The 24414-nt window shown below is 42.4% G+C and overlaps 2 protein-coding genes across 5 annotated transcripts; both read right to left on the reverse strand.

The window, feature by feature from the left end:
* Positions 1-471: 471 nt before the first annotated feature.
* LOC108256085 (vitelline membrane outer layer protein 1 homolog) lies at positions 472-4931 on the reverse strand. The gene is made up of 3 exons (XM_017452623.3): positions 4686-4931; positions 4496-4608; positions 472-1033 (listed from the first exon to the last, which is right to left on the reverse strand). Exons 1-3 carry the CDS (start codon positions 4902-4904, stop codon positions 724-726), a joined length of 642 nt encoding a protein of 213 aa, XP_017308112.1. The 5' UTR covers positions 4905-4931; the 3' UTR covers positions 472-723.
* Positions 4932-11556: 6625 nt separating this feature from the next.
* Positions 11557-24402, reverse strand: brd2b (bromodomain containing 2b). Of its 4 annotated transcripts, none has more exons than XM_017453079.3 (12): positions 24245-24402; positions 20453-20744; positions 19669-19806; positions 19298-19445; positions 18362-18564; positions 17312-17749; positions 16551-16679; positions 15993-16289; positions 15620-15864; positions 15065-15387; positions 14618-14743; positions 11557-13471 (listed from the first exon to the last, which is right to left on the reverse strand). In XM_017453079.3, exons 1-12 carry the CDS (start codon positions 24274-24276, stop codon positions 13338-13340), a joined length of 2505 nt encoding a protein of 834 aa, XP_017308568.1. In that variant the 5' UTR covers positions 24277-24402; the 3' UTR covers positions 11557-13337. The 4 variants fall into 4 exon arrangements, with proteins under 4 accessions (XP_017308568.1, XP_017308569.1, XP_017308571.1 ...); XM_017453080.3 differs by having other exon boundaries at positions 20453-20741; positions 24245-24398; XM_017453082.3 differs by lacking the exon at positions 20453-20744 and having other exon boundaries at positions 24245-24394.
* Between the last annotated feature and the right edge of the window lie 12 nt (positions 24403-24414).

A 24414-nucleotide genomic window follows, 5' to 3' on the forward strand; every position in this document is an offset into this window, starting at 1 on the left:
CGCCATCTTTCAATGGAGGTACAGTTGCGCGTTAATGTGTTTGATGAGAGTTAATTGATTAGTGTTAATGCACACCTTAACAATCTGTGGCACCAGGAAGATGAAGGTGATATTGTTCACATTTGTTTTTGCTCTCGTCATGTTATTTTTGCCATCGTTTGTGCGTGGTGTTTTGGGCCTGTTGACTGCCTGATCCATAAATCAACAGAAGCAGTGTGTAAGATAAGGACAACAATATTGAAGTGCGTTTGCAATCACGACAACAAACAGCACGTTTTTATCTCAGCTCGATCTCTTTGTATTATCTCTCAAGGGCCAGAATGTGAATGTGAATACTGATTAAACCTCTTTGAATCTTTTTTTTTTTTTTTTTTTAATTAAAATTTGCATATATTTAATTTAGGAATGTGTACAAATGCTCTTGTTCTGTTTAGTACTTAACAAAAGATGTGTTTTATTTTATAGCAATACAACTATAAAGGTGAATTATATATATATATTTGCTCTTTAATACCGAGTATTGGAGATTTCGGATTGTTGTAGATGTATCCGTGGCAACTCTTAGAAAAGCGTATCCTGACCTTTATCCGAACAATGATGCCATCATATATCATTCCATCACCCTTCGGTACTCTGAGATTGAATTGACCTGCATGTGTAATTTTTAAAAATGAAAAAATGACATTTTCCTCAATAGAAATCGGATTAAGGCTTGTTCTGATCTCACTGCTGGCTCTTGGTGCAGCAGTGGAAGCGCACGTCGTTGAGAGACGAGTCGTCTAGAATGCCCTGGTACAGCTCCATCTTGGTCTGGATGCCACAGATGCCCCCATTGTGACAGTTATTACTCCATTCTCCGTACTCTCCCCAGGCCATGCCCTGGCCCTCCATCGTCGGGTTGCTGCTGCAGCGGAAGCGGATGTTGTTGGCGGTCGTGTCGTCGCCGAAGATGCCCCGGTGAGGCTCCACACGCAGCTGGAACGAGCTCAATGTACCAGAAGGGCACCACCGAGGTTCCGTCCACTCACCAAAACTGAGCAGGAAGAAGAGGTTAAACTCAGCAGATAAAAAATCCGAATGTAGTCGATTTGGCGTTTGCTAGAATCACCGACTTGTATCAAACGACATACAGATTTCATGCTAGTGAGATGTCTGTGAATGAGTCGGTTCTTTGCGCATTGAGCGTGAAGAGCTGGCTTTATTTTGTACATGTAGCCAGTAGAGTTACTCTTACAGTGCAATCGAATCAAAATGCTAGTCATTTAACGTAGACTCTAGAGATGTGTCATTCGTAAACGAGTCGACTCTTTGAGCCGACTCTCTTAGGTGAACGTGGAAAGCTAACTCACATACAGGTATATAAGTTTTTTTGTTGTTGTTTTTTTTTTTTTTAAGATGTTGTAAATATTGTAGCATAATTTAATCAAAATGCTTCTTTTCAACATCCGTTTAACTGCTAGTTGGAGATTTGTACACTGTATTAAGTGTTTCGAGTGTATTAAGGATGATGAACTATCAGGATCGAGGCAAATGAATCTTCTTAATGAATCACAGACACAGCAGGGACAGTTCGATTAATTCTGGGATGTTTACTGTATTTGTCAAAGCTCCTTGAAATATTGGAAGCTCCACCCGTTTAAAATAAAAATGGAAACGAGCCGAACGAGTCGGTTCTTACTAGTGAATTAGAATGAAACGTGCTCACTGAAAAGAGCCAGAGTTCCCATCACTGCTCTATATGCCTATGGTGAAGCCTGCATCTTAAGTTTAGTTCATGTTTTATAGATGACTGTAAGTCACACTGTGTACTAAGGACTGGATGTGGTTCGACGTGGATGTTTATGAAAAATATTTCAGGCGATTTTCCAAGAGAAGTCCAAGACACAAACATCAGACACTTGGCTACTACAAATACGTTCAAGTTTAAAATGGTGTGGATTTATTTCCTTTAAGTTGTCGTTAAGAAATCTGAAAGTATTTCATATTTGCCAGCTAAAACTAGGATATACTGCACTTTCCCGCTCTGATATCAGAGTGCTCGAGGGTTGAATCGACATCATGAACACGCCAAAGCCTCATGGACTTCGCTTTCAGCGCCTACAAATAACAAAACAAAAAAAATTTGCATTCCGTCTTCTTTTGCAGAAGGAATGCTGAACCAGTTTCGTGACATGTTTATATGAAACCCAGATCTAGTTTTGTGATAAGATTTACATGAAAGGCTTCATCCAGATTAGCAGTCATAATCCTCGTTAACCCTGGTCTTAACCCATACAGCATAGAGGGCAAAAAGTCAACATTACTTTCAGTCCACAAGAGTTCAGGAGAGTTCACTCGTACGCATTGTTCATGCCTAGTTACCGCTGTTGTGACAGAAGAACTAGTCTCCATTCTGTTTTACAGGACGCCCAGAGAGACACCAGGCTATAATCCCAACACCAGTGGCACTTTAATCACGCAGACTACATCTAATCAATCCCGTGTCCATTACTGGACATCTCTAATGATCCTTCAATTACCCAGAGAGACCGAGCCTTAACCCCTTCAAACATCATGAACACAGTTTATGGCCATGTCTGTAATTATTGCACTGGGTTGAGCGGGGCATTATAGCACGGTATTAGACATTATACCAAAAGCGCTGTTGAAATCTTGATTCTGATTGGTCAGATGGTGTAGATTCATTTCCTATAACAGCAGCTCTGACAGTCCTTCCAGATGCAGATCACAGGGTTATAATTAATGCACTCGTTCTAATACGTTTCTATAGCAACGACATAGGACGTACTGTCGACGCGCGGCGTAATCGCCGATACGGCGAACGTTTCCGTGAGGAGATGTTTATTCAGCATATATGAAAGGAATCTCCAGCGCTTTGAAAGCATCCGATGTAAATTCCGACATCTCTCTAAGATAGCACGCTGTGTTTGTTTGTTTGTTTATATTATTGACTTCAAGTGAGTGAGGGAAAAAAAAAAAAATAGCACCTGGAAAGGAAACAAGAGTTTATAACTGCTATAATGGTATAAATGATTAAAAAATAAACGAATAAATAAATAATTTTTAAAAAATAGGAATTTGTTTCGTGGACGTTCGACAACGTTAAACGTACAGTAACGATAAACGGATAAAAGTCACGCTGTTCTTTAAGAAATGTAAAAAAATGACAATCGTCGCCAAATTGCTGTGGGATCTTTTCTTTAAACGCACGTCTTGCCATATTTGATATTTTATTCCTCGCTAGAAGAATAACGAAGACCGTGTTAGCCTTTCCCCCGTCACAGGATGGTATCAGGTGGGAATTGGCAAACATTGCGAGACCAAAAATAGTAACTACTTAAGCTTGCCAATCATGAAAAACACCCTGTCTACACCCTATACACTGTAGAACTAGGACAGCTTCTGCGACTGTTTTGTCACTGTCGTGTGAAAACCTCACTAAATCATTCTCCATTCAGCTTCATTTCATTTAAAAACAACACATTCTACATACATATATAAATATTATATATATATATTTGGCTTGTTGGCTGTTTAAAAGCTCCCGGTAGCATTTATAGATCGAATTATGATTGTATAATTTATGACTTATGATTAGCCTAGAAAAAAGAAAAAAAAAAAGAAAAAAAAAAACAATATACAGCACATATACAGTGTATGGCTGCTTTTCATAATTATGATGTGAGAAGTCGGAATAATAAAGGAAGTGAGAAAGCTCAAAAGTAGGCCAGGATCCTGAGGGTTCAATAATTTATAGAAAAAGTCACTTTATCATGAAAGAGCTGGGAATATGACAGCACTTCTGGATATGTGGAGCACCATTATACGGCATCATTAGTTCGGCTCCTGAAATCACCTGGAACTTGCCTCGAAGACCATCATTTTTTTTTTTTTTTTTTTTTTTTTAAAGTAAATAATAACCCTGTGAAGTCTCGGGTTATAATTCAGTTATTAATCTTAAAGCCAATTATTCAGTAACTGCACTGAAAGTAATGGGAAAGGTGCGTGAGAATGGAAGTCTGGACTCGGGTTTCGGCTCCTGGGAGTTTAACGGGTTAAATAATAAATAGTGTGTCGGTTTGGTTCGACACAAAGAAAAAAAAAAAAAAAAAAAAAAGGATTAGACAATAAGAAAAAAAATAATACAGGTGCAATTTGGAAACTAACCCCAGCCGACACTGACTCTCTCTGGTGATGTATGGCCTGAATTTACATACTGGATGATGGCCATTGCTTCGTATACAGTATTTAAGGAATAATTCTGCATTCAAGTAAAGCCTGTAGCTCAGAACTTCCAAATTCTGACAAGGAAAAACCAACGAAAACAACGGAATTCCTACTTAGAATATCTGGAAGGTCTCCTCAACCCCAAGTTCAACACGTCGTCAAATCAACAAGGTGAACAATAAATAAAATATCACTTCCCTACTTTAAACATAGTAGTATTTACTTTCTGACAATCACCAATGTACACTGAGGTTATGGAGGAACTCACTGTCCGGTATGGGACTCCACACTGTAGAGGAAGCGACGGTCTTCATTTTGGACGCAGAAGAGACGGATTCCGTTCAGAGCCGTGTCATCGCTCGCGTACTGGTTAGGCTCGACCTGTAGAGAAGATCCTATTAGCATACACAGATGCGCACTACAGATGATAACAGTGATGAGGTCGATGAAATCGTTACCCTCAGGCTGAATCCCACAGCGTAGAAGTTGTCAGGACACAGCTCTGACCACATCCAGATCCCGAATTTCTCTCCATTGGGCACGGTAAGGATCGAGGTGTAATTTCGCAACGCGAAAGTCGTCCCGGCGCGGATGGCGTGAGGCTGATCCTCAACAGCAACGTCTCCAGATGACACCAGAGTCAGCAAGCAGAAAATGGAAATGGAAACGAGAGCCATGGTCGTCGTTTCGAGAACACGTCCCGTCTCAGGAAACGACGGGTCTTTATTAGTGACGCTCACGTCACGACGTCGGCTTATCGCGGGTTAATCATTTATTTCACACGCGCTTGGGAAGACACAGCTGCCACAGGACAGTATTCGAGTTGTACGAAGTAAATTACAGGTGCTTTGTGTTTTTGCCGCTTTATTCTTTTCTTCCATACGGTAAAAGAAAATATGACACAACGTCATAAAGTATCTTTGCATTTTTGGTTCAACTTCAAGAAATGACGATTAAATGATGTTTGTGACTTTATTTTATTTTTTTATCTGCTGGATTCACTGGGCTGCCCTTCCAATGCACTTTAAATTACGCATAATTTAGAGCCCTGTTAGAGTCTGAGAGATCGGACTTAAATACAAACATATGCCTTTTAACGGGATTTTTTTTTCCCTTCTTATTTCACTATTTTTTTTTAATCTGCAAGAATAATAGTGATTAGACTAAAACCTAAAAAAAAACAGCAGGTGTTCAAACACTTTTCCCTGGCAGCGTACACATCTGAGCATAGCACATAGCCTTATTATCTCGGTCAAGGGAAGAAAAAAAAGAAAGAAAAAAAAAAGAAAGAAGAAAGAATGTACACTGGCAGTGAAGTTTTTGAACACGCTATATTTTAGTATTTATATTTAAATGACCTCATCCACCAAGGAATAGTTATGAAGTAAATTGAGGAATGTTCATTATTATTATTATTATTATTATTATTATCATCATCCATCCATCTTCTATACCGCTTTATCCTTTTCAGGGTCACGGGGAACCTGGAGCCTATCCCAGGGAGCAACCGATCCGCCCCACCTTAAGACCAGTGAGTGCTGGAGGTCAAATTAAACGCTCGAAGAAAAAAAAACAAAGCTTCCACGCCTACTGTAGTTCGAGTTACTATAAATAACCCAAAAAGATTTGCATTGCGTCTTTGAAAGACGTCCGTGGGAATAAATGTCGATCTAGAACCGGGACAAGATTCAAACGACAAGCTTAATGGAGTTTAGCAGGCATAATCCTAGATGCTTAACATCTAAACCCTGATCTTCACCGATCAGTCATATAGTGTAGAGAACAAAAAACCAAACTTTACTTTCAGTCCAATAGAGTTGAACAGAGTTCACTTATACAGACTGTTCATGGTTAGTTACTGCCGTTGTGTCTGAGGAAGAAGAAGTAGTCTCCCGTTCAAAGTGGATTTTATTGGAAGCCCAGAGCTACACAAGCCTATAATCCCAACACCAGTCTCACTTTAATCATGTAGACTACATCTAATCAATTCTGCATCCATTACTGAACATCTCCAATGATCCTTCAGTTATCCAGAGAGACCGGGCCTGGTAATCATGGGGGGTGAGGCGTGGACGGGGCATGGATTGGTGTAGCCTCCTCTGAGATTATTAAGATTACACTGGACACTAGTCTACATTAGGTCTAGACTGCTTCACTGATATACATGTGACACAAGACTTGGTGAAAATGACCTCCTATAGCACTCGAGTCTTCCTGTTTTCAGAACTGCAGAAATTTAATAGGACTTCTAAGTGGTGCAACTTCTTTCCAGGTGAGAACGACGGTCCCATATCGATGACCAATCAGAAGGACGCGACAGCTCGTGTACATAGAATACAGAAGCATGTTTCGGATAAGTAAGTAAGTTTTAGCCTTCTCCAATTCAATTCGATTTTTATTCGTAGAGCGCTTTTAACAACGGACGTCGTGTCAAAGCATCTTCACAGAAACATATAAACACAGGATACGGATTTGAAGTGTGTGAATTTATCCCCGTTGAGCGGGCCGGTGGTGACGGTGGCGAGGGAAAACTCCCGAAGATGATATGAGGAAGAAACCTTGAGAGGAACCGGACTCAGAAGGGAACCCGTCGTCATCTGGTGAAAGTAAAATAAATTCCACAGACCCTCTCGAACAGAGCCCAACTCTTCAAATATGAGCCTCATAATTGACATAAATTGAGATTATTTATAGGATACTTGTTTATGAATCCGTCACCGAACACTGCTGCACCGAAAACCAGCAGTGAGATCGGATCAGGCGCTGATCAGATTTCTGTCGACGGAAATCGAGTCTGGCGCCCCCTTCAGGTCGATGAAACAACGTCGAACGCTTTCTACGAAGCCCATATTCATAAATCAGCATGGATGCTGTTAATGATTCCTTGTAATCATGTTTACACACCAAAACGTCGCCTCGTAAACCTTTAGTATTGTACTATTAATAAATCCTCGATGACTAATCACTGTGTCGTAGTGCGACGCAATGCCGAGTACCGTACTGTAATATTTATGAGCGGTTATAGCTGTTAACAGCCAAGTGACTGATGGTGTCCTGTATGTTAAATTAATCCTCATTTCAGGTAAGTTATCGTAACACTTAATTCCAGATCGACTGCGAAAACAGATACTTTATACTGCAGCGTGAAAACCTTAAGCGTAAAATAATAAAGGCACACTCTAGAAATTTGTGTGTGTGTGTGTGTGTGTTTTTTTTTTTGTTCTAAAACATCCCAAAATGACAAGGACATACATACACACACCCGCGAGACATCTACTCAAACTTAAACGTAACTTTGATCCCAAATCTCGTAGGGACAGGAAGCGATCTCAGGAAGTTATCAAGAAGTTATCGGGAACATGTCTATGATTGAAAGCGCTATACGGATAGGAGGAAATAACTGTAGAGCACGTAATGGCGTGTAAATTTATGTGGGTGTGAAAATCTCGAACAGGATGATCAGTGTAAATGATTATTTTGTCAGCTGGAAAGCATATAAACACGTTGTGTTGCTTCTGACGGGCGGTACTGAATGAAAAGGGTCGAATGCTAATGTAGACTGAATGCTAATGTAGCATGTTGCCTTCTCGAGCATCGGTGAGCGTGTGCACCTTTTGTAACGGTCGTGTACGAGTCGGTCAGTCGTCCTCGCTGTGAAAAGACGGATCGACATCGTATTGCCGCTGTCGGAAAGGAGTCAAATATGCAGAAGACGCTGGAAAAGTGAAGAATGTGTAGGATCTGGAGGATTTTTCTGAAGGACAGTGAGCGGTTTAACTGTTCGGGACAAACAAGGGACTCATGAAAGACGCTCACAAAACATAAACACGGTCGCTGATCGTCCAGGTAACGACATGCGGTGTTAATCGGGGCAGTGGTGGTTTAGCAGTTAAGGCTCTGGGTTACTGATCAGAAGGTCGGGGGTTCAAACCCCAGCACTGCCAAGCTGCCACTGTTGGGCCCTTGAGCAAGGCCCTTAACCCTCTCTGCTCCAGGGGGCGCCGTATCACGGCTGACCCTGCGCTCTGACCCCAACTTCCTGCCAGGCAGGGCGGGTATGCGAAGAAAACAATCTCACTCTGCTCTACTGTATATGTGAGCGATAAAGACGCATTAACCATGGAGCGTGTGTAAACTTTTTGGACCGGTTCAGTTGTGTACATTCAGTAATCATTGTCTCATGTGGACTATATGTAAACATCTGTTATGTGAAATAGCTGGTATGGAGGTTGTTTGGGGCTCATGCACAAAGAGTAAGCCAGTTAAACTCAAGCTAATGCATTTTAATATGGTACACATGCATAATAAGTGTTATCTCCTAATATATACTGATTAATATTCCACTGCGACACACTCGTATCAGGAAGGGTGTTTTTAAATAGCGAGCAAGATGTGGTTTTCCCACGTTACCGTGGCCACAAGTGACCTATTCGGCACAGAATTGAAAAAATAGAAGAAGAGGAGAAAAAAAAAAAAAAAGAGGCAGCACATATTGCTCAGACGGCTGGTCATGCTCTAGCTCAGCATTTCCTAATCATGGCTGTATCCTTGACGAGCGACGGTCCGGTGAAGTCTAGTGATAGCGATGAACCCCTGTGAATTTGGGTCGTTTCTGTCTAATACAACACACTCGAGCATCTCCGACAGTCGTGTAGCTGTTCTCGCGTTAATACCGTATGATGTATATGCTAGCTGTTTCTATAGTAACGGCTTACACGGGGGACTTGTACGGTGGACGCTCTAATTAAAAAAAAAAAAAAAAAAAAAGATAGGAAACGTGTGTAATTGTTGATATGGTGACGTTTTCTAAAACGTTTATTTAACGTTTACGGAAGGAGTCTCCAGTGTGAACACTTAAAAAAATTAATTAATTAATTAATTAATTAATTAATTAAGACACGGAATTGTCTTAGCGCTTTCTTGATAACATAAGCTGTTTTTTTTTTTGTTGGTCTTATTAACTTCAAAGAGGAAACGTAGGTTATACGTATAGCTGCTGTAACGTAAGCGATGACGAACTTACGTGTTCCCACATCATCACAGCACACGCGCCAGTGTGTTTTATTCCTTACCTGAGGAGCGTGAGCACTGGGAATTATTAATACGTGTCGGCTTTTCATAAAAAAAAAAAATTTCCCCCCCGTTTTAAGTGTTCGTCTTGGACAACTTGATCTTTTGAGAGATATAAAAGGAGATCACAGCACTGTGATCCATGCGCCACGTTCCTACATTCCAGTGTGCCAAATTAGACGCCGCTAAACCACGGCAGTAACCGGACGTGCATAGATTAAAGTAGACAGAAAGACAGAAAAGGGCTTAGTGCACAATCGCGCTCTATACACTCGGCCGCCGCAAACGTGGTTATCCGGTACACAACTGCCGATACGGATGACTGGAAAAAATAATTGTGTTTTACTGTGAAAAATGTCGCTAATTAACATAAGTGGCATCGTGATCACTCTTGCTGTAGGCTCCGCTGCTTACGGCGGAACAGTAATGAGAGCAGTGTATTTAATAAATCACGGATAAAGGCGACGGAAAGCCGTAATAGTCTACTTTAAAAGGAAAGGCTGTTTGTTTTTTTTTCCTCTCCGAAAAATAAAAGTAACTTTTGCTGCATGAAATGAGGATGTTACAATGACAGTGTCTCGAATGAATGATGGAGGCCTACTACATCATGATTATACACTATTTATACCACGGCGCTGTTGAATTCTCTCACGCTTCTATGTACAACCTACACAGGGATGCACCATATAAACAGAGGTGCGTAAACGTCGACACGGTGTCGTTTTCTTAGCACAGTTGGAAGGAGTCTCCAGTGTCGGAGAAGACGGTAAGAGTCAGGAAGTTTTCCGCGACTGGAAAGTCTTCAGGAGAGAGGACTTTATCGTTGTACCGTTGCTTAACATCAGTGATAACAGGAACTCGCTCGTTATGTGGACGTTCCATACCCATTAAATGTAACAATAAATGGATAAAGAGTACAATGTGTTATGTATCGCTGCAGAATGAGAGAAATACAACTTCAGGACATGACATCACATCACACGTCTTGACCCAAACGCGTGGAAAACCCGCGGTAATCCTGAAAAATCCGAATATCGCAGAGTTTGCTGGATTTCGCCGTCATTTCTCGTTAATCTTCACGCAACGCGAGTAGTTTGTGTCGTTTCCGTGTACTTACCAGATGGAAGCGTGATGGACTAATGGTGCATCCTGAATGGAAATGAACGTAGATTACGAAACTGTATGATCTATATAATTCATTTTATTACGAATTTTTGAATCGGCGTCTGCTGCGAGATAGAGCACGTATTTTTAACGCGTGTCCGTGTGCCTTATTTACATGGAACGAATATACTTACATTTACAGCACAAGGTGAAATGAACCCCAAGGCTAGGCTACACTAAATTGTGCTTTAGTTATACATGTTAATCACATCTAGACTGGCAGCTTTTTTGTTTGTTTGTTCACTTTTTTTTTTTTTTATGTAAAGGCTTGTTAACATTGAGTATTTTCTTCATGCGCCTTGATCACCACAAACTCCCCCATTTGCTACCAAAAAAGTCCCCCATAAAAAACATTACGCTTAATGATCCTAGAACTAATTATTCGAAATACTGTTAAGTGTACACAAATGGAGGGGTTTTGTTTAAAGAACGGCACTGACGTATCACCAGACTACACTATACATGTAAATCTGCCTCAGCCTAAAGGTTTCACCTTTGAAAGACAGTAAAATGTACGTGGTCTATTAACATGCATCTGTGGTCAAACTGCGCCACACTGTGTCCATACAAGCACATTACACTCTGAGTATGAACGTGTTTAACACTCATCGTCCTCTAATCTCAGGCTTTTTTTATTCAAACAGCAGTGAAATCCAATCTAATCCTATCTGGGGGTTATTTTAAATCCCTGACTGCATACATTTTAGCGTAAAGATAAAGACTGTCTATATTTGGGGTAAGAGGGAAATTGTGCAAATGTAAGTTTTGGCAGAACTTAACACCTAGCAGTCGGTGTTTGGAGTAGCGCTGGTACTTACCTACCTGATCCAATCAGTGTTACTGCCAAAACACCTCTGCTATATTGTAGTTATACTAAAAATAAATATGTTTGATTTTTTTTCCCCCATATCTCATGATACATACCTTATATTGTAGAAACACACCACAATATCTGATCACAATATTTGTGTGTCGTCTGTGATCGGCGCAGGATCAGACCATATCAGACTAAAGAAAGACAACGCGCGTCACACCCCGAAACTTGTTTTAAAAAAGATAAAATAATAATAATAAAAAAAGACAATATTTCTGAAGTCAGTTCGCATACATGTATTCACACCCAAATAAAACCAAACTAAATATACAGTTCAAATACCTTTTTTTTTGTTTGTTTTTTTTGTTTGTTTTTTTAAATATAAATATCGCAGGAACGGAATGTTGCGTCTGTGCAGCTACGTGGTTCACAACAATCGGGTGGTATTCCGTACATTCAAAAAAAAAAGAAAAAAAAAAAAACCTGGTTAAAACGATGAAATCTGATACAAAAAAAAAAAACAACAAAAAAAAACAAACAAAGAAGAAAGCGTAGAATAACGATCCGAGGTTATATACAATATTCGCTCCATTGTTTTCATGCACCTGCTTTTTTTCCCCCCCTCTTCTTTCCTGACACCCCCCCCTTACAAAATCACCATTTCAAATCTGACAAATGAAAGAAAGCTCAAACTTCAGACGTCACGTTTTCAAAACTGGATTTGGGTTTTGAATCAGTGACTTAAAGCAGCACAATAAATGCTAGCGATGACTGAACGCTAGAAGGAAAACAGTTAGCGCTGTAAAACCGAGGTCAGGCTAACCTGGGATGATGATTCTTCTTCTTATTATTATTATTAGCGTGCACTCGGTATCGTCCTCGCTACACGAGTCCGGGTAAGACAGCGGGACAAATATAACAAACTTCAGCTTGAGACGTTCTAAACCTGTATTTGATGATGTAAAAACATTAAAATGAACAAAACAGAAGGGAAATATATATATATATATATATATATATATATATATATATATATATATGGAAATTAAAAGGTGCGGTGAGCGATTCAAGTCCAAAACACTTTCTCATCACTTTGTCTTTGAAAACGTGAGAAAGATGCGAGGAGCGAGATTTTTGCGCTAGGAATACGAAGCAAGCTCTCGAAACGCAAACTAACAAAGCCTCCGACGTTCCCTCCGAAGCCACGGCTAAACTCGGGAGTTTTAAGACCTCAAACGTCGACCTAAAAATCACCGACTACACCTTTAACTAGTTCTTTTTTTTTTTTTTTGAAAAGACATTACTGCTCACTCGAATAATCGCACTGAGTAAAAGGAGTACTAGTTATACAAGTTCACGATGGATATTCCTCCCTTTGGCTAATCATTACACGCAAAACAAACAAACAAAAAAAAAAACGAACTCGAGCAGCACGCTCAACACGGATCGTCTTTCGTCCGCAGGCGTTTTGTCGGAATCTCGCTTCCTGTTTGAGTTGTCAAGCACGGAGGAACGTCCGCTCTAATATTCTATATGGAACGTGGAGTTCGACTGCTTTGCTTGCTTCAAATTAAGGAAGATGTAAGATTTAAGCTGAAGGTAGGCGTCAAATTGGAAACCGAGCTCTAAACGAATGAAAGAAACACGTGTATGACCCCCGACTCGACTCGACTCGCCTCGACTCCAGCGCAGTTTTCTATGTCCGCATGACCTCCCACTATGGGCACGTTTATAAAAGTCTTCTTTATGAAAGAAAAATTAATCCAACACAGTCTGTACATCGTTAACAAACACGTCTCGAAACACGCTTTTGGGAATCTGTCGTTGCACATGAAAGTGTGTCCTAGGGATGATACAGTTTGAATCTTTTTTTTTTCCTCTTTCTTTTTTAATTATATAATTTTTTTTTTCCTTTCTTCTTCCTCCCCCCTCCCTCCTTCTGTCTTTCCATCTATGGATTTCTGGATCACCCCCACACAGGAACCAGTCCTCCCAGAATTCATCCTGCGGGGATTTCAGGACCCGCCGCTGTGGTGTCGCGGTGCGCTCGTGACCCGCGCGATCACCTGGAGTCAGAGTCACTGGTGTCTGAGGAAGAGGAGTCGGATGAGGACGAAGACGAGTCGGAGCTGGAGCTGCTGGCGCTGAGGCGAGCGGGCATGGAGTGTGGCTCTGCGCTCACGCTGGCCTTCTCCGCTGTGGAGGACAAACACAGTCGGTTTACTGATCACCTTTTCGCTATATATGCTCACTACATAGTCACGGTGGTGCACGAACGACAAAGATTTCCATCGTTACTAAAAGACGACCGCACTTCCTGTCACAAGCTGCCCACCAGCCAGCCGACAGTCTGCCGAATGTCACCTCCTAGCTACTTCTCAGCTAACTAACTAGATTACAGATTCATCGGTTTAACAGGTGACGAGGAGGTCGTTCGCTCCGAGCTGCTTTGTAAGACATAAAAAGACCGTTTGAGCTTCGTCCATCAATCTGGACACGAACAAGTGTATTCGTAAAAAGTTCGTATTTTTAAAGCAGATGTGCTTTATCCAGGCCGACTCTAAAGAGACTCTAAAGCACTTCTATATCAAAAGCACGTTCGCATGCTAGGTCACTAGGGACTAAGAGGACCGGCGAGAATATTTTTGGGGAAACCAGTCGGTTTGTTTTATTGCCGTTAATTAATATGACGAAACATCATTCTTTTTCTTAAAAAGCGAGCCAGGAGAAACGCATAAAATTAAGACAAGTTAAACAAAATCGTTCAATTACGAACAAAGAAAGGGTCTGTCCGCGCAGAGCCGTAAAACCGGCGACAAGCTCCTCGGCTGACGGAAGATTTAGCTCTCAGTTATTACCACCGTCATCGTTAATATTATACAGTTTTAAAATAGTTTTATTGGTATGGAAGCGAGTCAAAATTTCCAGCCTGGAGTGGTCATTTCGTGCTAGCGGACGTCTGTTCACTCGACCTTTCGGGAAGTTTCGCGAGTATGAAGAAGGAAGAAAGCGGGGGGACGGGGACTTTATTTATTTAAAATACACACACACACACACACACACACACACACACACACACACACACACACACACACACACCACTCCTCATATTACTAAATATTACATTCTCTTTAATGTTCGATTTTCCCTCCTCCTACTTGTGATGTGATAAACCATCTTGTGAGGCAAATCTTACATCGCTTTCATCGGAGAGAGAGAAAAGAAAGAAAAAAAACCACGAGCATATGCTCATACCACAGAACTTTAATTACTATAATCAGATTTGTGCCCAGTGGAAAACAAACACACTTCGTTCAAACCAAAGAATGAAAAGATTCTTACCTTTGGGTTTCTGGGGCTTTTTGACAGAGTTGAGTTGGCCACTAACATCCTGCAGCCTTCTCTCCAGCTCCCTTCTCTTCTCCAAAGCCAGTTCCTCACGAGACTTCCCACCGGCCGGCTTCATCACTACACACACACACACACACACACACACACACACATATATATATATATATATAGTGTCAAAGTATTTTAGATCCTAACTCACACTTACAATCACAGCTCATGTCTCACAGTAAAACCTCCATTTGGTCACGTTTGCAACTTCACACATAAGCGTTCTCTTAGAACAGCTCTGCTCTCTGGGGGCGGAGTCAGCTCTAAAAGCACAGAGGGTTTTACCACGATTCGATTACTCTTATTAGAATGTGAACGTAGGTACAATTTCATTCGTTTCGCGGTGTAGATACGGGCACGGAGAACGCGGGGTTGCATTTAAAACCTCACCGTAAGGTTTCCGTGGCTTTTTGCGCAGGCAGCTGGTGACGTAGCTCTCGAGCTCGCGCAGCGTAGACGGTTTGAGCGTCTCGAAGTCGATCTCGATCTCCTCGGGGTTGGTGTCGCGCAGCGAGGGCTCGCGGGACTGGATGATGTGCACGACGCGGCCCAGCTTGTCTCCCGGCAGCTTGTTGATGTCGAGGCTGAGCTGGCGCTTGGCGTCGTAGCTCATAGGCAGACCGTCCTCTTCCTCCTCAGAGTCGTACTGCGGTATCGGCGGGGGAGGAGCCGTGAAGCGCGCCGCGGCCGCCAAAGACGTCTTCTTGGTCGTCCTGATAAGAGTTCGGAGTTACAAAAAGACACGTACGTATGCATATACTATATATAATGCAGCAATATTACATAAAGTCATGTGAAGCTCAGTTATTAAAAGAATGAAAATGTTAGAAAATAATATATATGTACCTCGCAGCATTTAAATGGAATGCTAATACTGCAGTCTGGTTAGCGTTAGACATGATTCGGTTTAGCAAAGCGCGACCAGAAGAACAGGAGCTGTCTTACTTGTTGCTCTTGCTGTTCTTCTTGGCAGGAGCTTTCTTGTTCTGAGTGGACATGGACGCCATTTTGCTGGATTTGCTCTTGGTCACTTTGGTGACTTTCTCCCTCTCCCTCTCGTTGCTCCGGCCGCCTTTGCGCTTCTCCGGCTTCTTCTTCTTCTTCTTGTCCTTCTTCTTCTCGCGCTTCTTCTTGGGTTTGATGATGGGGCCGGACGAGAGCGCGGCTAACTGCTCGTGCACCGCCCGCAGCTACAAAACGGACAGACGGCATGGGGTTTGTGTGATACGGGCAATTTGTCATTTATAATAGAGTGGAGAAACGTATGCGTGTGTGTGTGTGAGAGAGAGAGTGAGAGAGAGAGAGAGAGCGTTCATACCTGAGTGCACACTTGGTCCTGTAGCTGGGCCAGGCGCTGTGCTCTCTCCTCCTCGCTGTCCGAGCTTGGGCTGCTCTCGCTGCTCGGCTCGCTGTCGCTGCTCGGCTCGCTTTCGGACGAAGACGACGGAGACGACGAGGATGACGAAGATGAAGAGGATGACGAGGACGAGGAGGAGTGCTGCAATCCCATAATGCCCACGTTACGACCCAGAGAGGTCGGCGTCAAGCCTTCTTCCTCCTCCTCTTCCTCCAGGACCTCATCAGGCATCTTCGCGAAACGGAACTCGAACACGTCCTGAAAGAATAGAAGTTGGAACGCATTTATCTTTAATGAAAAGAACTGGCATAAATGTGTAAATAATTACTGTAGTGGTCGAGTAATCTGTTACTGACCAATCAGAGATGTGTAATAACCGTGTTCTAACCACTGGCGTAACAGTTTACAGCAAAACAAGGAAACGTATTTAGCAGGGAATAAATAATAAAGGGGAAAAATTTATTATTACGGTCAAGACTTGGAGTGGCATGTTAACAGTGCGTGTGTGTGTGTGTGTACCTGCAGTCTGCGTGCCATGGCTACCACGTCGTGCTCAGGTGGATTGTACTTATAGCAGTTGGAGAACATGAGCCTCACATCAGCACTAAACTCCTGAGCGTCCCTGTACTCCCGCTCGTCCATTTTCCTCTGTGATTAGAGAGATGAAGAGATCACACTGTCATGAAAACTCTCATTTTTAAAATATTTGTTAGATAAACAGATAACCGATTGCTGCAACTATCCGTTATCCACACCGATAGTTTTTTCCCGGTTCGGCTGAGAAGGGTCCGCCGTACCGCTTATACGGTACGAGAGCAGCCTCTAGAGGTGAAATAAAAACTAACAGACAAATTGTGTTGTGTTATTTGAAGTGTTTTTCGATTCATTTTGGATGTCTTGATTTGTGTGTTATTTGTAGTGTTACTTTTTGGCTCAGTTTGGATGTACATCTTTAATTTACTTGAATATTTATTAATAGTTCATATATTTTAATATTTATTTCATTAAAAAAAAAAAAAAAAAACAGCACATTTTCATGGTACAGTCAGTACTGTTTATTTTTATAATATAATATAAGTTCAGCGATATTTTTCTTTGAGTGTTTATGTTTTAAGAACAGTTGTAAGAACTATCGGTTATTGAACCCATTGCAGCTGTATTTTCATAACTTATATTTCCTTCATATTTTGAGTTTTGTACAGCACTTTGAGCAACCACATGTATGAAAAGTGAAACTTTTGGTTATTATTATATCCACTCTTCGGGTGTAGGGAACTGACCTTGATGGTGCTGAGGTCCATGGGGTGTTTGATGATGAGGTGGTAGTCGTGCAGGCCGAGCAGCGACGCGTCGACGGGTTTGTAGAAGGGCCAGGCGTAGGCCGCGTGCTTCTTACTCAGCAGCTCTTTCAGGATGGAGCTGCAGTAGCGCAGCTGGCCGCTCAGCTTGGTGCGGTGCCGCGGTGCGCTTTTCGGCCTCGCCAGCTCGGGCAGGTCTTTGCGCGGGGGTTTGATGGGACGCCGTGGCACGGATCGGCCCATGACGGGCTGCAGGTGCACGGGCTCGCTCACGCCCATGCCACACGTCAGGCTGGGTACGGGCGAGAGCGAGAGCGCGCCACGACCCTTACCCATACCTATAGCACGGCCTGCAGGGGGCACGGGGAAACCCGTGGTGCTCGGGGTGGTGGTGTCCGCTTTACGCTTCACGCCTTTCTTCTGCAAGCGAAGAAAAGACATTAAGTCTCAGAACAAGGACGCTCTTTCTTACTAAAATAAGAGTCGAGAAGGGTTTCCTGTTAAATAAATGAAACATCCTCATAAATAAAGTCTTTTTGACCCATTTTGGACGTGTGTCTATTTCACTTCCATTTTTCCTTCAATCCAAGCCAATCGCTTGTGAACTAAAACCCGGGTAGGAACTAAAACTTGAGGCGTGGGACGACTCTTATCGTATCACGGGTTAAAAAAAAAAAACAAGAATTCGTTTAAGCACGAGTTAATTTTCCAATTGAAATGCGAAACGCACATTAGGATTAATAGAATTCCTCTGCCGATTCGATCTGCGAGTGGTACGCAGGACCAGCGATCGGGATCTGGCTAATAAATAACATGAACTGAAAATAAAAGAAGTGCACCACATCCACTTCCCTACTGAAAATATCAAGCCTGGTTTTTCTCAAAACATTTTACCTATCAGGGTGGGAACATAATGCAACTCTTTATAGACAATAGAAAAGGGTTCGTTTCTATTTATGAATAACTAGATGGCTGATGATAAATTATTTGTGTGTGTATTTTATATCGTAGCATGCGTGTGTATGTCCGTACCTTAGCGGTGGGCTGTGTTGGGGGCAGAGTCATGAGGGGAGGGGGAGGAGGAGGAAGAGGAAGAGGAGAAGGAGGAGGGCCGGGTTTACTGAGCATCATGTGAGGAGAGCCGGAAAACATGGAGTCCGGGGTGTCGGGAGAAGAGGGCGAGTAGGCGGATTGGGACACAGCCGGGACCTGCTGAGCTGCACCCAGACCACCTCCTGTGTGTGAAAGAGACAGAGGAGAGATTATGTTCATAACTACCTAAGTAACACACTAATTTATGGGTGCAAGACGTGTAAAAGCTCCCCGTTGGCATAAACATGCCCCCCCCCCACCACAACCAGTGTAAAAGACACAAACAGCAGAAACACAAAAGTGTGATAGACAGTCAATATAACACCCTGATAAACACACTAATAATACACTGATGATGCCGTAATAACAGATCCGTCATCACCGCTGAGGTTCAAACAAAGGACGTCACATCATTCAGTGCTCAATCTCGTTCGTTCTTTTATGTATTCTGAAATGAACGACCGTCGTTGGCTGTAACGTTTTCATTTTTAACGAACGCGGCACCTTCAGTTCAGCACCTAACAGCGGCACTCGGGCCCCGCCCACACACAGCCGTGATAAACGGAGTCATGGGACGCTTATTAAAATAAATCTGAATTTTATTTGCAACAAGCTGTGTTAAAAAGGCGTTTTCTTTGGCTATTTTTCCCCACCAAAAACAAACATAAAATACAGCCTCTTAAGATTTTTATACCTCGAAATATTCATTTTCAGCGATGCGCAAAGAAGAAAAACCTTTCCGGAATATCCGTTCTCACGCCGACGGTCAGGTCACTCCTACGAGTCAACAGTAACCTCTGAACAAAAGTTTGTCACGTTTCCTTCACGGACGTGTCACACAGATCCTGAGAAACACGCACGCGCTCATGCCCTCACCTCTTCCCCGCCGGGATTTGGCGGTCTTGATCGCTCGGCCCCTGGGTGCAGGAGGGGGCAACTCGATCTCCTCCTGGGGCATCTGAGCCACCTTCTGCAGAAAGACCTTCTCCAGAGACTGGGCCATCAGCACGATGTCATCAGTGGGCTATGTCACAAAGCACACTTTATTACTTCCTCTTACACTTAAAAAAAAATACATAAATAAAAAACTATTCTGTTCGGCTCGGGTCATGCTTGGAGAGAATGAACATGCATGGAAACACACAAGTCTGTGCAATTAACCTGTTCTGCCCTCAATGAGTAACCACCAAAGACCGGTCCCATGGAGGGTTTCTCATTTGTTTGTGTTTGTTTGTGTGTGCTCTCACCTTGTTGTAGATGTAGCAGTTAGTAAACATGGTGTTGAAGTCCTGGATGCACTCGCTGGCGCTGCGGTAGTAGTTGTTCTCCAGCCGTTTCTTGATGGTGCCCATGTCCATGGGCTGCTTGATGATCTTGTGGTAGTCCTAGGACAGAGGATATTTACATTTTTTTTAGTGTTGTTTTCATTCGATATCGGTTTTAAATTGATCGGTTGATTAATCGGTTATCAGGTACCGCCCGACTTAGTTATCGGTAAGATCCACTATCTGGCCGACATGATAAGCACTGTAGCCGGAGCGTCGCTGAAGGCGAATTTTTCACCAGCACTTATGTCTTCCGTGTTTGTTTTTCTTTATTTGTTCTCCAACTTGCGACGTGATTGGTCGGGAGGTTTAAAAAAATTTTTTAATTAATTAATTTTTTAAAAATAAAATAAAAAGCCTGACGTTACTCAGCGCTTTGGTACGCACGAACGAGCCAGCCCCACTCTCAAAATGAATCGCGTGCATCGTTTATCGTACCGAATGCGTCTTTGACGTAGCACGTCCTTTCCCCTTCTGTGAATCGTACCGCCGTAGCAAGGGGTCAAAATCACAACCGTTACGACTAAACCATCAGTTTTGGCACCTCCGCTTCCTGGTTTATTTCAAGTCTTGGTTAATGATGCAGTATTTCTTATTTCACTTACATTTCTTAAGCGAGCCCTTTTCTTGCGAGTTGTTTTTCCATCCAGAATTTTTTTTTTTGCCTGCCATTTAAGGTTAATGACCGTAAAAAGCAGACACTCACGGGGAGGTTGAGGCGGACGGCATCCACAGGCTCATGAAAAGGCCAGGCGAAGTGGTGACGCCACAGCGCCTTCGCCATCACCTTCTGGAGGTACTGCAGCTGGTTGGTAACGCGGCCCTGGCGGCTTGGGTCCTTCACCGGGAGGTGCTGCGAGGGCAGAGAGCCCGCTACAGGTGTGGGTGCGAGCGGCAAGCCGGGGCCCTCGAAGCCCTCGTACAGTAGAGAGGGTTTGCGGATGCGTTTGCCCGGATTGGCCGCGCTCGACTCCATGGCGCCCGTCATGACAGACCTGCTGCAGAGAGAGACGATATGTTTCTGGTGCACGGGCCAAAGTATTCAAGGCCTGGAGTGTGAGCAGTGCCACCACCTCATACAGTACATCAAGTGAAAAAAGAAAGAGCGCAAAGAAGCAGTTAAACGTCTTAACATGAGCGGTAAAGTTTGCGGGCAGATAACAGCAAATGAAAGTCGAGATGGAAAATGTCTTAAAGCACGATGTTCTGGTCACAGAGGATTGAGCTGGATCTAAAACACGTCGTCTTGCGTTTAAAAGCAGAAAACAAAACACCAAAAAAAAAAATATCATGATAATGACAGATGGATTCCTCAGATTTCAAACAATTTCGAGTATCCACGACTTCTCTTTTAGTAATCTAGAAGTACAACCCTGATTCCAAAAAAGATGGGACGCTGTGTGAAACGTAAATAGAAACAGAAAGCAATGATCTGCATCATCATGTTACTAACCTGTTGCCAATTAACCTAATTAGTTCCACCAGCTGTTTCTTTTTAGCAACACTTACTTTTCCAGCCTGTCCTTGCCCCCGTCCCAGCTTTTTCAAGACGTGTTGTGGCCATCGAATTCAAAATGACTTTGTTTTTATTATATATACACGACTTCTTTGTGTGAATGATATATTACAGACAGAGACGTGATGAGAGGAGGGCGGACAGAGGAGATCTTCCTGTCATTATTCGTGTATTTTACACCGCAATGCATTAACGCTTGTTTGCACGTACTTATTCGTGTTATGGATAGCTGCATACGTTCGTTTTAAATGCTCCTCGCGTGAAATTTCTTTTTACTGTTTTGACGTCTCTCTTGTACGCCGTCGGAGCCAACCGCATCGCCCGAATTGAACTTTACACTTCCTTAGCCAATGAAATTCCGTCTCCTGGTTCAGACCAGCGTGTAGTTTCTCGCCATCGGCGAGTTCTAGGACAGGAAAAGACCGTCTGTCGTGACGCTAGAGGAAACGAGCTTTCCGTTGATACCGGGTACTCGTTGTTTGCGCGGAGACATATCTGACTGAAAAACGCTAACTCACGTGTGGCAAAGTTGGGGTGAAACGGACAGACGCAAGAACGCCAAATGCCTAAAAAGAAAACATTTTAATATGGACTCGTCATTTTTACGGTATCAGTATTGACTGATTAAACCAAATAATACCACAATCAGAAAATGAACCAGTATGCGCATTACAATAACATGAATAAATGAATAAACCGAAGGCAGTACAGCACACGCTTCAGCGTAGTTTCCAGCTAATTATACTGAAAGGCAGCGCAAACAACTGCGTTCTTCTTTATTACATCTGGCACATGAATGATTGAACACTTTCTTTTTTTTTCCTCCGGAGAAATCCACAGCCACAGAAGAGTAAAAGCATAAAATCAGACTTAGCGCGTCGTCTGTAACACCGGACCCGTGTCCGATTTCGTTTCGAAATCTGTCCAATCTAGTTTACATTCATACAGCCGTACACTGAATCGGTACCCAGATCGGATTTTACCCCCCCCCCCCACCCGCCCAAGTGCATGGATGTAAGAAACAGTTTGAAGAAGTGAAGTTGACCAACACCACAGAAATTTGCATGGGAACACAGGACACAAATCCTGTGTAGACTTTGTGACATCTACGTTTTGCATAACTTGGCAACAAAATCATCAAGAAGAAGAAAAAAAATCCAAAAGAGTCAGCTGTGAGAATTAGATTAGAAAGTTGTCGCTCTAAACATATGCAAGTAAACATTAGGGAAAAAAAGAGCATTCTCCAAGACTCTGTGCTATCTATTAATATAGTAGTAGTATTAGAGAGATAGAGAGCACAAGAATTTGTGAATGTTAGTAGTGAAGAGAGCTGGGGGGGGGGGGTTTCCTCCAGATGTGGTCCGAGAAAGAGTCAAAAACAGCGACGCGATGTAAAATTTCATCACGGGCGCTGTGCTATAACTAGCCAAAGAGACAACAGTTCCCGCCCACTTGTTTCCTATTGGCTCACAAGACTAAAATCCGTCAAACTCCGCCGGAAATGTGTCTTTCACGTGCAACGCCCTTTCCCCTTCGGTGAGCGGGAATGAATTTTATTTGCACTTGGTTAAAACTACATTCGACATCACCATCGAAAGAAGTCAAAAAACAAATAAATAAATCATAAACGGCATGGCTGGTGCGTAAGTTTTGGCACCTTCGATTTAAGATATAAACGTTATTCGTGCTTTGTGGGATGCCATGGTTAATTGTGGTGCGTTTTTATTTCAGAAACGAGTTGTTCAGCAAATCAGACCGAATCTTGTGAACACACGGGTCAAAGTTCAACCAGCTAAAGATCCCGCTCGTTCTTTCTCCTTCTGTGAATTTGCTTCTCAGTTGTGGAAATTGTGTTTGCGTTTTGGTCCGACTGCTGATTTATCCAAGAAAATTACATACACACACATACACACACACACGCACGCACAGCATATAGTGTTCAGGTTTCTCCCATATCGTCACAGAAAGATGTCACATCATCATAAATGCCAAAGCTAAACTGGAAATATTGGCACCTCTGATTTAGGATACATCCTTAGTTAAGACTTTAAAAAATAAATAAATAAATAAAATAAAAAGGATGTTTATCTTTATCCTTATCTTTCACTAAAATAGAAAATAAATCCACTTCCTTCGATGGCCACGCCTACCACTTATATGTAAACATGCCAGACATTTGTAAACATGTATGTAAACAAATCAAACCAGTACGTCACGTGACACCATCTTACCAGTTAGACCCTTAGAACATTAGCTTTCCATTGGCCTACAATATATTCAACTCACATTAACATAACAAAAAAAATAACCAGCTAGTCAGCATCTTAACTTATCAAACTATTCACAGATTAATACGAGGTCCGCGGAGATATTTATGTAACCAGCTAACTTAGTCATAACAGCTGGGTCAGTACTGCATGTTCAGATCGAGGCCGCATCCCAAAGCTCTCCCTCCTTTGTGAAGCGCACTACGAATGCAAATGCGATCATTCCGCACCCTTTGTAGGGCACGTACCAAGGGAGTACGCGGTCGATTGGGATTGGACCAATAACGCGGCTAAAAGCAAACAACATGCAGAAAACGACTTAAAACCGACGTGGCTAAAATTTAAACTTGTTCATAAATATACTAAATTTAATTATTAACCCTCGATGTGGTTTTACAAGAAGCTAAAAAAAAACAAAATTTGTTTACACACGATTCAGACGAATTAAACCGATTTAATCACCATAGTTACGTCGAAGGAAAAAAAGGAAGAAAAAAAACCCACCCGCCCTAACGTTAATATTAAACTGCTCCATACTGTTTCCTAAAGACTTCATAAGGTGTTATTTCACAGCCCTATGTAGTGCACTACGATCACATGGAGCCATTTGAGACTCAGCCACTAAACAACCCCGAGCCGCTTCGTCCTTTTGTGCTCGGAAAAAATATATATATTACTACAGCTAAGTGTTCGATTAAAAACAGGAAATATTTACCTGTCAATAGACGGGTTGACCGCCGCGTCCATGAAGATGAACCGGTTTTATTTTTATTTTGTTTTTATTTGAGAGCTTTCGGGTTTTTTTTTTTTGTGCGCGAGCTCAGTTTTATTGTCATTCACCGCTAGAGTCCAAGAAGCAAATGGCGCCTTTCGGTTTCCGCCCTC

The sequence above is a fragment of the Ictalurus punctatus genome, chromosome 23, assembly GCF_001660625.3.
Source record: "Ictalurus punctatus breed USDA103 chromosome 23, Coco_2.0, whole genome shotgun sequence".
In the NCBI taxonomy this organism is placed as follows: Eukaryota; Metazoa; Chordata; class Actinopteri; order Siluriformes; family Ictaluridae; genus Ictalurus; species Ictalurus punctatus.